Source organism: Botryllus schlosseri, chromosome 16 (genome assembly GCF_051294905.1).
Source record: "Botryllus schlosseri isolate E-star chromosome 16, Bs_hap1, whole genome shotgun sequence".
Lineage (NCBI taxonomy): Eukaryota > Metazoa > Chordata > Ascidiacea > Stolidobranchia > Styelidae > Botryllus > Botryllus schlosseri.
This window is the reverse complement of record NC_137251.1, coordinates 19,924,762-19,939,496: the sequence shown is the minus strand read 5'-3', so window position 1 is coordinate 19,939,496 and position 14,735 is coordinate 19,924,762. Positions and strand designations below refer to the sequence as shown.

At 40.8% G+C, this 14,735-nt stretch overlaps 1 protein-coding gene across 5 annotated transcripts in view; it reads left to right on the top strand.

Moving 5' to 3' along the window:
* The window catches only part of LOC145459351 (uncharacterized), a 183,053-nt gene that overhangs the window by 29,175 nt on the left and 139,143 nt on the right, over nt 1-14,735 (top strand). For 3 of the 5 annotated variants that reach the window (XM_080338001.1, XM_080337999.1, XM_080337997.1), the window contains exons 13-15: nt 3,496-3,612; nt 5,548-5,583; nt 13,329-13,531. In XM_080338001.1, the coding sequence (XP_080194127.1) occupies nt 3,496-3,612; nt 5,548-5,583; nt 13,329-13,531 (356 nt within the window). The remainder of the gene's footprint in view (nt 1-3,495; nt 3,613-5,547; nt 5,584-13,328; nt 13,532-14,735) is intronic. The other 2 variants (XM_080338002.1, XM_080338000.1) reach the window with 2 other exon arrangements.

The window sequence follows — 14,735 nt, the reverse complement described above, 5'->3', positions numbered from 1 at the left end:
GCAAGGAAATTAACGATTTTGGCCAGGGTTGCATTTCAAACAAAAATCAATTTAAAACAAACATGTTTAAAATAATTCCCTTATTTAAAACATGTTATTTCATGTTTTTTCAAAGCCATGACGTCACAATTATTCAATTGTGACGCCATAGTGGATTAACATTGACCATTGAAAATATAGAGACAAATAGCTCATTTGACGAAATGTACTATTGCTGTTGAACAGACTATTTGGAGGGTTCCAACCATTCCATATGGATATACGTCGGCTACATCGAGTGGTGATCGTCCGTAGACTCATACAACATGTGTTTTGGAAAGTATTGAGACAATTATCGCATAATTTTACAGCTTAAAAAAAAAACAATTTCTCTTTTTTGAAAAAGGCCTTATTTTAAAACACTGTTTAAAACATGTTTTAAACAAAGTCTCTTAAAACACTGTTTGTGTTAAATGCAACCCTAATTGGGGCAGTTGCAAATAATTCTTTTAGGTTAAGTCACTATGTTTTACTGGGCTTTAAGTTTACTAAAGTGATATGCCGGATGTCGAGAAGAAACTATTTGATTATTTGAATTCACTCAACATCTGTCGAACATCTGACAATAGACATAGACAATTGCCTTTTACTGTAACATGAAGTTCTTGTGTACCGGTATCCCACAAAACTCTGTGAAAGCATTATATTGTACGCTACACTACTTGTGCTAAACGAGTTTTTTTAAAAGAACACGCGATAAAATTAGCGACACATAGGGGAGACCGGGGACAATTGTAACATTTTTTGGATTTTCTAACATTACGTGTTTTTCTCGTGGAAATTTCGTTTCCAAAGTTTTATATAAAGAAGCCAACAACTCGATAGTTAGTATAAAAACTAAAATGGAACTCAATCGATAATAAATCATGGACATTTGTGTCGCGAAAATCGCCGCTCAAATGTTACAATCGCCCCGTATACCCAGGGGCAATTGTACCACTCATGCGGGGCAATTATAACAGCGTTATTTATATTTAAAAACAAACCAAATGAACCAGGAAAACGTGAGCACCAATTGTATTATTGCATTAAGCTAAAGAGAGAAGAACTTTGAACGCTTCCAGGCACATTCATTCGATCCTCTCCCTACACACATTCGGCCTCTTTTACCAAGGTGCTGTTTTTCAGCGTGCATAATGGGTTGGGCATTCGGTCACCTGCAAAGATGCGAATCCCACCTGGCTAAAATATCGTGGTTGAATGGACCAGGGATAGTGTAGAAAAACGAGGACACAACATTGTGCGGCGTCAAAGCTAATGGCATTCTTCAGTTCTGTACAAAATTAAAATAAATTGTTCACACAAATGACAAAATGTAAGTGGGCCATGCTCAAAGATAGGGGATGAGGATTCGGTCATGGGCAAGCTCTTAAGTGACAATTGAAGGTCGACACACCTAAAATCGATCAACATGAGAAAGGGTGGTAGAATCGCGGAAATAACCGAACTCTAAGATTCACATCACTACTTTTGTATGGCCTTTCCGACAAATGATAATCTTAGAATCGGTATGGCAAGGTAGTATCTGTTCTGGTATTGAACTTATGGCTGTTGCTACATTGGTCTTCAGTAGATAAATGGTTATACCAAAATATGAACAGATATATTCAGCATTAAAACGATATTTTATTGGGGCAAAAGTAACAGAGTGTTACGATTGCCCCTGACACGTTCGACCATGATTAGCGTCTTAGTATGGTACCTTCCCGGCGATGCAAGTCCTAGATTTCCTATCATCACGGTAGACTATCGTAACATTGTTCCAGCTACATATATTATGTTGTAACCACTTGAGGTACTATCCGTCTGAACAAGTTATTCCAGACCAGAAAATATTAACTCAATGGTCCAAAATTTAGTTCTTTTTAAAATTATTCCAGGGTTTCGCGTCGTAGCTCAACATAACTCCAGGTATGTTAGGAAAGATATCTCAAAATATCAAGGCGATATATCCACCCTACTAGCGGCGAGGTCGATTGTTAGATTTGCCCCTAGTTACATTTGTCCTCGGTCTATCCTACACTTCAGAGCGGTGAACTGGTAACCGTAACCACAGTGTTGTGCCACCGTTCATCTCTATATACTGTAGGTCAAAGGTTCTCAACCTTTTGTGTTCGCGGAAACCCGAATATTTTCGGCTGAAACTCGTCAGGGGTAATTGTCAGCAAGAAGTAGGGAGTTGGAAAGAAAATATTTTATATCAGCAATCGTATCACCAAATATTGCGTCACAGGTAGGGTTTGCATTTAAAAAAATAAAATAAAACAAATATGTTTAACACAAGGCCCTTGCTTAAAACGTGGTTTTTTGTTTTTTTGTTTTTTTCAAAAGCCATGACGTCACGAATATTCAATTGTGACGTCATAGTGAATTGACATTTACAATTGAAAATATAGGGTAAATATAGCTCCTTTGACGAAATATCTACGAACTATTGATGTTGAACCGACACTTTTCAGTGTTCCAACCATCCCATATCGAATATCTCGGCTATATCGGGTGATAATTGTCCGTAGGCTCATACAAAATGTTTTTTGGAAAGTATTTACTCAATTATGGCATGATTTTACAACTTAAAAAAAAACATGTTTTAACAAAGTGTTTTAAATAGCCTTTGTTTCAAATGCAACCCTAGTCACAAGCAATGTTCCCTCTAAGCTGCGCACGTGCGCAAATGCGCAGTGCTGACACGGCCTCTGCGCACAGAAAATCTAAGTTGCGCACAACAAATCCGAAGTGATGACCTTCTTTTTAGTCGTTACGCACTGTTGTCCAAGGGTCTGCGCAGTGAGTAGGGGAGTGTGCGCAGACTCGTCAAAAATTAGAGGGAACATTGGTCACAAGCATGATATTTCAAATAATCAAAGCGAGGAGATCACTTTGGGTCAATATACTATTTTAAATGTATCCTTGTGCGATTTCTTGAAGTCAAATATCTTTGTTACTTCTGACACCAGATATCATGGCAAACTAGCCGTACTCGTTTTTTAAAGAACGAATTATTAAGGGGAGCAAAATTACGAATATTCAATTGTAAGGTGTTGAGCCAATGTGGAGTGCGACTACATGGCTTGATATTGTATAACATTATATCAGTTTTCAATACACAAAACCTTTGCAAACGACGAATCCTGCGTAGTGAACTTCAATTTCGAGCCATCATTCAGTCATGAATCTACAACTGTGGCGTCCCAAGTAATGACATAGTTATATTGCTCATTGTGAGCTGCAATTGAACAAATTCGCCAATATGACACTGTCACGAAAAATGTACCCGGCCCGTAAGTTCATGTCTGAACTATAGTGTTGTTTTGGGCTGCGTGAGGCGTATGGAGACGATGCTTTGCTATAATGTCCCCGTACATAAGTGTTACTGAAATTTGTTCATTCATCGTGGCATGTCTCTAGGAAGAAATATATCACAAATCGCAATGAAATATCATGCATTCCGTATAGGAGTTCCAACACAATCCACGGTGCAGTCACATCGAAGCGGTAACACGGAACATGCGACAATGGCGAACGACGTTTCCACAATGTCTGCCCCAACGAACGAATTCACAACACCAACTGGTACGTACAAGTATATACGAAACGGACTTGGCAGCTAATCGCTTCGGTAGTCTAGCGGCTGGTGCCTATCATTGTTGTAATGAATCGAGTCGAAATGTTGTGGGACTCGACTTTAATCAACTTGAGTCACGTATATAATTGTGCAGGATTGGTCCGAATCATATGAATCAAGCCAATGACTTGATTCAAGTCATATATGTTGATAGTCTTCCTCGGGTGTCTCATTTTCTTAAAAATGGAAATGACTTGACTGGACATGAGGCTATCTGTGTATAGAATCGATCTGTGTTCGATTCATTGTGCATGACTCGTCCACGTTATTTGTCTCAGGACATTGCATGAGTGATTCAACTTTTGACTTGAATAGTCTAGTCGAGTCATGACTCGAGTCATTATTTTTTGATGACTCGACTTGAATCGAGTCATTTTCTCAAAATACGGAAATGACTCGACTCGAGTCAAAACTATAAAAGTGAGATTTTCTTCGACTTGGAGCACAGCGACTTGTTTACAACCCTGCTCTCAAGATGTTCCAGCAATAGTCTTCCATCATATGATCATCGCATCTGCCCTGATATTATTCTTATGCTGTTTTTGTGTCTTGGCGGATCCTTTCCACTCGCTCCTCACTCTAATCGACAACATGGTCGCTAAATATACCAGGATCACTGAAAAGGAAGTAAACGTTGATGTTCATTGCTAATATTTGTTCCAAGTTTTATATATGCAAAAAAACAAGATTGAAGCAACTAGTTGTAGTTTGGGGCTCTGTAATTTACCAAGCAATTCTTTCTATATATCTTTAAAGGAATCCATGCCGTAAGCTGATTTCTGTTTATGTGAAATGAGAACAATTCACACACATTCAAATCTGAGGTCCATCAAAGATACCATTCTTCTCATTTAGGAGTCCTCAGAATTGTCTGCAGTAAGCAATTCCTCTCATTATAGCGCTTGGCAAACTGCTCCATCATCCCTTATTTAATATGTAGAGAAGGAAGTACAATTCTATCTCTGGGTATCAAAGGCTCAATGATTACATTGACTGTTCCAATTCGAATATCGGTTCATTCTGACGAGTGTTTCTTGCTCCTGTGTGGGATTTTTGACCTGCAGTCACACGAACATAAAACACCTTGTTCGGCCAGAAGAAAATTGACTACTTTCGAATCAATATAGATGTGCCACACGCCACACCACACATGCGTATTGTAGAAAAGACTTTCAATGACAAATTTGATGTCTCAATACTCCTCATTCGACTTGGTTGAATGCCCAATTATACGGAAGCAATAAATTTATGTTGTGAAAATATTCAAATTTATAGCGGAACAGGTCATCAAGTTCAGATTGTTTGAATAACCGAGGACCGCTGAGAGTTCTTTATAGATCATTCTCTATTTTTGTACAGTATAAAAGTAACATAGCTACAGATTACTTGTTTTAGGAGACATGTTTAGGGGTAAATACAGTATCTTTGGATTATTATTAGCATGCATATCCTACAAGCCAGCAGGATTGTAATTAAGTGAAAAGGCTCTGAGTCACAATTAATCAATCCCACTTTTATAGTTTTGACTCGAGTCAAGCCGAGTCATTTTCAATTCACAGCCTATGCAAGTCCGAGTCCATAGTTATCGAGCACCCGGTCCCATAATTTGTAGGGCCCATGTCCATTACTATGATAAGCTTCCATCAAATTAAATAATACTAACAAAATTTAAAAGCAATAATGCTGGCCAACTAAATTTAAAAGCGTAAGGATAAAAACCTCAATCTAATACATTAAATTTTCTAAAACATATATGAAGGATGTGAACTTGAAAACCATGCCCGGCACCTTTCATATGTGAGGTGTCTGATATATGATTGTTGGCCGTATATTAGTAGTAAACGTATGTCAATATTACGTGATAATTAAGCAACGTATTTCAGGTATCGTTCCCGTACTTCACTACGGACCAATATTTGGTAAGTGCCATTTAAGTTTTCAACAAGACAAATGACTTTCCATTCGAGGGATACGCAGATTGTAACAGATAAAAAGATATCTTTGGATATCATGCATGCACTCGCATAAAAATTCAGGTTTTTCAAACATTTGTGTAATAGGTCACCGAAATATCGTGATTGTTCATTTGACATAATTTGACTCAAACTATACAGGTATAATCTATCACTAAAAACCATTCTTTTAATCGAAAATTAATAAGGGCCCATTTTGACTTATTTATATAACAGACATAGAAAATTACCCTGCACGTTTAGCCAAATTCATTATACAATTGAATAGTATACTCATATTGAAATAAACCCGAATATTTTCGGCTGGCACTCGTCAGGGGTAATCGTCAGCAACTAGTAGAGAATCTGAAAAAACATTGTATATCAACAATTGTATCACAATGATATACAATGTTCTTTCCAATTCTCTACTAGTCCAACTCGAGTCACCATTTTCTGATGACTCGTCTTGACTCGGGTCATTTTTTCAAAATACGGAAATGACTCGACTCGACTCGAGTCAATCTGTGTATTGACTCGACTTGGACTCGAGTCATTGCGTATGACTCGAGAATCAGACGGCTAAGACCGACATTTCATTGTAATTTAGAAGAGTAGTAAAGTAACAACACTATTAGGATTTCGTCTATTCGTACTGGTACTTGAAAATGCGACTAAAAACTGCTAAAAGTGAGGAAAATCACTATAGTATAAATGCGAACCATTCGATATCACCAAACATAGTTATTAAAAGTAGGTTTAACAAGACGTTAAATGGAAATTGAGCAGTCAAGACAATGACTTGGAATCGGACTCGAGTCATAATACAATGACTCGGACTCGACCGTCAACTCACTGACTTGGACTCGGACTTGACTCGGTGGTGAATTGAATTGAATTGAATTGAAAATGACTCGACTTGACTCGAGTCAAAACTATAAAATTGAGATTGACATGTGACGCGAAGCCTTGTGACTTGGTTACAACCCTGGTACGATTACAACTTGCACTAGAAATATTGCGACTGATCCGCGCATGTACAAAGGCCTAGATCAGTGGTTCCCAACGTGGGCGATATCGCCCCCCAAGGGGCGATTTGTCGGTCCAGGGGGGCGAAAATAGCAAAGGGGGCGATAGGGGGGCGTAAACGGACGAAGGGGGCGATAGGGGGGCGATCGTGCGTTGAAATGGCTATATTGGCGTCCATGACCGTAACTGCCACACCCAAACCCCCAATTGGGATTTTTTCGTGAATTAAAAATAATTATAGAGTAATATTTTGGAAATTTAGCCAACTTTTTAAAAAAAAATCGCGCTGCGCGCCATTTCGTGGTCACATGTTTCTTGCTTATTGGATACCCTTCCTCCAAGAAATAATACGCATGAGTTATAGAAATGGGCATCTCGGCGTCAGCCATTGTCACACCATGACACACCAAGACATATGAAGTTTCAGGCCATATAACATGCGACTCCGAAAAGTGTGACAGAACGAAAAGACCTTGGCAGAAAAGGACTGCCTTTATGCTGACCGACTTCGATATATATATACGATATACATATATATTTAATTTTCCATAGGCGCCTAAATGGCTGGCGCCAAATGTTCCTGTCCTGGCAATCAGAACCTCGCAGAGAAAATTAATTGGCAGTGCAGAAATACCAATTTGAAATCGTGTGCGTCTTTTAGTTTAGTACGTATGGGCGATTTGAATGTCTTTTGACATAGCAGACAGGCCACGAAATGTCATTACGTAACGAAGTCATTATACCCACGGGTCCAACCGAATATATGTTCATTATTGTTCAATGATTATTTACTAGCCATACATTTTCCAAGACACCTCACTCAGCTTTAGCAGTAAATCTGAATACATGAGCAAAGAGAGGATAAAAAATTGACAGCAATATATATATGCAATTCCCGGTCATATTGACCGATTAAATCATGAACGATCGAAATTTTTCGCGCTTCCTGCGAATTAAGCCCACTAACTAAAGACTCCAACAATTTGTGCTGAGAAGTAGCGGTAAAGAGGTATCGGGGGAGTTTGGCCTGAGGGGCTCAGAAGTTTGCTTTATCTTCCTGTGGAGGGGGTCAAGACCAAAGTATTGGGGCTGGGGGGCTGACGAAGTGCTGTTACGATCCTTTTTGAATCAAGTCGGAGAAATCACCTCTTTTGTTAGTCAACTCACCAGTGATTGCAGTCTGTATGCCCATTTTTCGGTTCCCAATATTTGGGGGGCGATGATCGGTGTATAGTTTGAAAAGGGGGCGGTGAGTCGAAAAAGGTTGGGAACCACTGGCCTAGATGTTACAGAGAACGTCGAACAATGTATGCAATAACAATCCCTCTGGTAGGACTGGTAATGTTATTTGTTGTAACCTTTTAAACCAGCAATTCAACATGTTTAATGACTACAACACATTTTTGGAAATGAATAAAACGTCTTGCCAAATATGTTGGTGAAACTATATACAAATCGTCTTTACAGAGGACGTATGGTAAGCCTAACACATGGGTTTCAAATGTAGGGGTCGTTGATCTATTTTCTCGGGGTCGTGGAGACGAAAATTAAATACCAACGTCTATCATGAGAATGCTGGATGGGATCGGAGATACATTGCGGAAATATTTAGTGCATTTTCAAAACAGAAAAGAAACCAACTTTCAGTAATTTGAACGCCACAAACAAAGTATCATATCGGTTCAAGCATTACTTCAAAGCGCCTAATACTAACCGTATTATTATTATTATTATTAATTGTGAAAATGGGACATTGTGGCACTTATCACCTTATCGGTCTGAGGCGCCACGACTAAAAATTTCATATTACATGTCTCAAATCGTTTACCTAAAACGAATTGTTTAAATCAACACGTCGCTGGCCAGGACGAACTCAAAGAGAGGCGATAGAAGTTCTGGCCGTACGAGAAGGCTATCTGTGGTGAACTCAACTTTCGAGTTCAAGCAGAAATCAATCAAATATTCTCGGTACCAATCATATTTTGGGCATGCGAGGAGAAAGTGGTCCACATTCTCGGGCAAGAGGTCACGCAATGGCGTGTCGATGCAGACTATTTTGAATAAATGCCCTTTAGGTGACAATGGCCGGATCGGAGACGATATATTATCGTTCCATACAAACGCGATCTGTGCATTGAGGGAAACGTCGTCTGTACCGTTTGGTGGAAACGTTTGTAGTGGTTTCCCGTCTCTGTGGAACCGTACTCGGTCTGCCACCCAGTCCGGACGTATAAAACTGGTACCTGGCTACCACTGTGAAGATTAAGGGCCGGGTGCATAGAAGTCAATAGGACGGGACGGAAAACTACGAGTGAGCCGGTAGAGCCATGTATTAACATAATACATCCACAGTGCACACCCGCTCGGTGCGGTGTAATAGCTTACTCTGCGTTTGCGTGACGCAGGATTTCACGTAATCACTTGACTATACTGTGGTGAATTCTTGTGCGCGATTGTCTCGTCCTTTATATTTAGTTAAACCGATTATTACTTGATTACCTGTCTTTTCCTCTATATATTGTCTCGCTCCTAATTTGTCATTTCTTGGTACCTTATAGTTGCTGGCCTAGCTGTGTTGCGTATAGTGCTCGTTTTCAGTTAATAAAAGCCTTGGTTACTCAGTGAAATAAAGGTCATCACAATTTTATTAACTGAAAAGATCTACTATGGCGTCGAACCAGACGCTCATTCGCGTTCCTGTGTTAAAGGCTATGCCGAGGGATGATGATGCTGGTCAGGAGTTCAAGCACTGGATGCGCATGATAAAGGCGTATCTCACGTCCGTCGATGCTGCTAGAAGAGATGGTGACCCAGAGATCGATAGGTTCAGTATAATGGCAGGGTACTTGTCGGCTGAATCTTTTTCGCTGGTTGAGGAAGAATCGACCTTTACGGATGCGATGAAACTTCTTGAGGGCTTGTACATGAAAAAGAAGAATCTTGTCTATGCGCGCCATGAGTTAGCCACAAGGAATCGGCAGCCATCGGAGACCATATCTGAGTACGTTCAGAGTCTCCATACTCTGGCTAAGCAATGCGAATTCAAGGACATTTCGGTAGCACAGTACAAGGAGGAGTCCGTGATGAATGCAATGATCACCGGATTGCGCTCTACAAGTGTACGACAAAGGTTGCTAGAGTATGAGGACCTCACACTGCAGAAGGTCATCCAAGTGGCTGATTCTCTTGAAAAAGCACAGAAGTTCTCTGAAAACTACCAGCAGCCGTTGGCATCGGTCGCCAAGGTATCTGTATGTGCGGATAGCGCTAATGACTACGCACTCGATACCAAACCAGATCCGCCTGCCATTGCTGCTTCAACCTCGAAGACTCGTAAATACCAAAAGAAATGCTGTTATTGTGGCACTCGTCATGTTTTTCGCAAGAGTCTCTGTCCCGCGAAGGATGCTGAATGCTTTGGATGTGGGAAGATCGGGCATTTCAAGAAATACTGCGATTCGCTTTATTCCGACGAACCTATTAAGGATTCGGACCGCCGACGTGTGGCATCGCTTCTGGCTAGGATTCCGAGCTCGTTAAAAGATGCAGTAACCAAAATGCGTGGCTCCGTAGCGGTGTCCATAAACATTTCCGGAAGCGTCTACCGTAACGTTCATGTTGGTGTCGTTTCTAATCAATGCGCCGATGTTATCTTGGGACACGAGTTTCTAGAACAGCATAAAGAGGTGATATTTAAATTTAATGGACCTCGTGATACACTCTATGTCGGACAGTGCAACCTCGCCGCTGCAAAAACCTACGAGATTCCGAGACTGTTCCGATTTCTTGATTCGGATAGCAAACCCATAGCAACAAAATCGAGGTATTATTCCCGCAAGGATAAATCTTTCATCAATTCCGAGATTGAGAGAATGTTGGGGGAAGGGATAATAGAAAGGTCTTCCTCGCCCTGGAGGGCGCAAGTTGTCGTAACCAAAGGCGACAGACATAAAAGACGGATGGTTATTGACTATTCACAAACGATAAACCGTTATACATATCTGGACGCATATCCTCTGCCGAAAATTGACAAGGTCGTCAACGAGAAGCGAAAGGTAGCGTTTATAGCTCCGTTGATTTAAAGTTCGCCTACCACCAAATTCCCTTGTCGGATGACGACAAGCCGCCAACAGCGTTTGAGGCGAATGGGCGGCTGTATCAGTTTCGTAGAGCTCCATTTGGTGTGACTAATGGTGTTTCAGCTTTCCAGCGTTTCATTGACGCGTTCATCGATCGCAATAAGCTGGAAGGTACGGTGGCATATCTTGATGACATCACGGTCATTGGGCGATCACAGGAGGAACACGACAGACGTCTGAAGGCCTTCATGGAAGCTGCAAAATTGAGTAATTTAACACTGAACCTAGAAAAATCCGTTTTTTCAGTGAAAAATCTCAGACTTCTCGGCCACTGCGTATCCCACGGTGATATCAGACCCGATCCTGAAAATCTGCGACCACTCATGGAAATGAAACCACCTGGAAATGCTGCAGAAATGAAGCGATGCATTGGTATGTTTGCGTATTACTCTAAATGGATTGTCAATTTTTCAGAAAAGTTGAAACCTCTAACAGAAAATAGAGGGTATCCACTGGGGCAGGAGGCGTCGAACGCTTTTCAGAAGCTCAAAGATGGTTTGCTGGAAGCCAGTCTTGGATACATATGTGATGATTCTCCGTTTGTTGTGGAGTGCGACGCATCAAACTGTGCTGTCGCTGCTGTTTTGAGCCAGAAAGGTAGGCCGGTCGCGTTCGCGTCTAGAACGCTCAATAAGACGGAACAGAACTATCCGGCCGTTGAGAAGGAAGCTGCAGCTATCATAGAAGGTTTACGCAGATGGGGATATCTGCTTCACGGTAAAAGGTTCAAGTTGGTTACTGACCAAAAGGCTCTGTCCTTCATTTTCAAGAAATGTCATAAGAGTAAAATTAAAAACACAAAGCTTCTACTGTGGAAACTTGAACTTAGTGCATTCGATTATGAAATTGAACATCGTCCTGGAATACAGAATTTTGCTGCTGATGCTATATCAAGGATATTTTCTGTTCATTCTATTTCAGCATTGCGGGAGGCACATGTTAATTTAGGACACCCGAGAGTTCGGAGGCTTATGCATTTCGTCAGGGCTAAAAATCTGCCCTTTTCGATTGATGACGTTAAAGCCGAATGCCGATCGTGCATGGAGTGTGCCAGAATCAAGCCTCGTTATTTTCGGCCGGCGGAGGAGTGCTCGTTGATTAAAGCTACGAAACCAATGAAGCGACTGAGTGTGGATTTCAAAGGCCCCGTTGCTGGCAGAAATAAGTATCTTTTGATAATCATTGGCGAGTTCAGTCGTTTTCCGTTTGCCTACCCGTGTAGGGATATGTCTTCGAGAACGGTGATCAATCGATTGTCTCAGTTGTTCTCACTTGTCGGCGCTCCTAACTATATCCATAGTGACCGGGGGATGTCGTTTCTTTCCAGAGAGGTGAAGACCTTCCTTGCGAAAAGGGGGATTGCGAGCAGTCATTCAACGCCTTATCACCCGACGGGAAACTCACAGTGCGAAAGAGTGAACCAAACGATATGGAGAACTGTCAAGCTTCAGCTGGCCTCTCAGAATATGCGCGAAGATGACTGGGAAATGGTACTTCCCGATGCTCTTCATTCTGTGCGTTCATTGCTGTGCACTGCAACTAATGTTACTCCGCACGAAAGGTTTTTCGCATTCCCTCGTAAGTCCACGTTCGGGCAATCTTTACCAGATTGGTTGCTTCAAAGTGATACTGTTCTGCTACGCAAGCACGTCAGAAGCAAGGATGAACCCTTGTGTGAGCCCGTGGATTTGCTGGATGCAAATTCGAAGTATGCCTCTGTCCGTTATCGCAATGGTACGGAATCGAGAGTTTCGGTGAAAGATTTAGCGCCCTATCCGAAGAACCGAGATGACGTCGAGTCAAGAGCCGCTGCGGAACATGTTGAACTTGACGACACCGATCCTTGTGATCAGCGCAACTCACCTGCTGCTCCAGAAGTCGTATTGGACCAAGACAGCCCGCAGACGGCTGAAGATAATGATAGTCCGCCTTTACGCCGGTCTACCAGAATCCGTAAAGCCCCCGATCGTTTTCGATATTGAGCCAATTGCCAATTCCTTGTACGTATTGTACGATTTCCTTTCGGGCGGGGAGATTGTGGTGAATTCTTGTGCGCGATTGTCTCGTCCTTTATATTTAGTTAAACCGATTATTACTTGATTAGGCTATACCTGTCTTTTCCTCTATATATTGTCTCGCTCCTAATTTGTCATTTCTTGGTACCTTATAGTTGCTGGCCTAGCTGTGTTGCGTATAGTGCTCGTTTTCAGTTAATAAAAGCCTTGGTTACTCTGTGAAATAAAGGTCATCACATATACCTCATTGGATAGAGGTGGAAATCATTCCAAAAGACGTATATACGTTGCTATAGCCTTGCTAGACGGCGAGGAAATAGTTCGTAATTTCAGAATTGCTATACTACAGCGCAAAGTGTCGCCCGCTTTCCACCTAGGCCATGAGTAGCTTCGTGCGTAAGTGCTGACCTTTTTTAGTAACGTGCCCGCCAAATTAAGAAGTGGGTCGCGGAACATTATCAGATAAAAATTTGAAGTCGCGACCATAAAAAGGTTGGGAACTGGCCTAACACAATCTCAATATTATCAGACGACTGCAAATACGATGCCAATGGAGGCTGCTTCTGGGTAGAATTGAACGGAACCAGTGTCACAATCGCCGCTGGAGAGGCAGCTTGTCGCAAGTATGGCTCCGTCCTGGGAGTAATCCCCGACGACGACACATACTTCCGAATCATCGAACATGCCAGACAAAATTTTTCGTACCTGTCGTTTTGGGTTGGCATGAAATTTGTAAGTGATCCGATACAAATTTAAAAAATCGATTTAACTATCTGTTCTGTTCTGTCTGATTCATGTTGTTGTGACACATGAACAATTATCGAGATTTTCCTTATGGCAATCGTTGTCACTGGTTGGCCGGTAGCTAAATATCAGTTTTCCAAACTGACCGAGTCATTTGTGCTGTTCCTTTACATTGGGCTGCTTCCGTTAACCACCACTTAGCACACTTATGTTTATGAATTTTGACCAAAAATATTCTTCTAATTGGTTAGAGAGAGCCATGGTCATTGGTCATTGATCACTTGTGGCAATGGTCGTCAAAACTCAAAACTAAGTTTTTGTGAATGGTGAGAAACTGATTTTTGTCTTGTAAAATGGAAACGAAAATATTTATTCAATCATCGTGGGCTCAGATTTTGACGTTGTTACAGATGGTTGATGATTTTGTTTAGATTTTGGTCATTACCATGTGGAATTTGAAATTTCATGTCACCCGCTTTGTTATATGATTCAGTTTAATTTTCATTGAGGTCACCAATATAAATTTTTTGGAAAAATCACCTTTATTTTAAATAAATATGCTATGTTTTCACACTTCTGGAAGTTCAAATGACATAAATATCATCACCTTTACACTATATGTTACTTTGCTTTCACTTTCGCTTTAACACCTGATGAAGGAGCAAAGCTCCGAAAGCTCGTGTAACTAATAAAGTTATTTTGATACATGTGGACGTTAAATAGGGTGTGAAAATGATCAAGGTATTACGTTTATTTATATCGTCTGCTATCGGCGCCACAAAGTATTCAACAGAAATAAGAGAGAGACTCCTGAAATATTGTTATTATTGGAGTGAAAGGTAATGACTTCGAACTTGAGCTACGTACTAAAGCCGGGATGATAGAAGGGAACAATTTGTTCAACAAAACAAAGAGAAAAACCTTTTAAATGTTGAAATTGATCATTTAAACAGTATTTTATATCTACTTTAATAAGCCCTTCTATTTCGCGGTTGAGTGAGCACAAAAAGCTTTTAGTTATTATGCAATAACTTGAAAAATACTTTTGCAAATCATTTGAAATAAATAAACTTCACAGTGGTTTCAGACAATTTGTAGCCAAATATAAAACCTTGCGTATACATACATATTACATTAAATACGGTTCATTCCTTGTATAGGTGAGTAAATACGCGAATAATATCGACTCTGT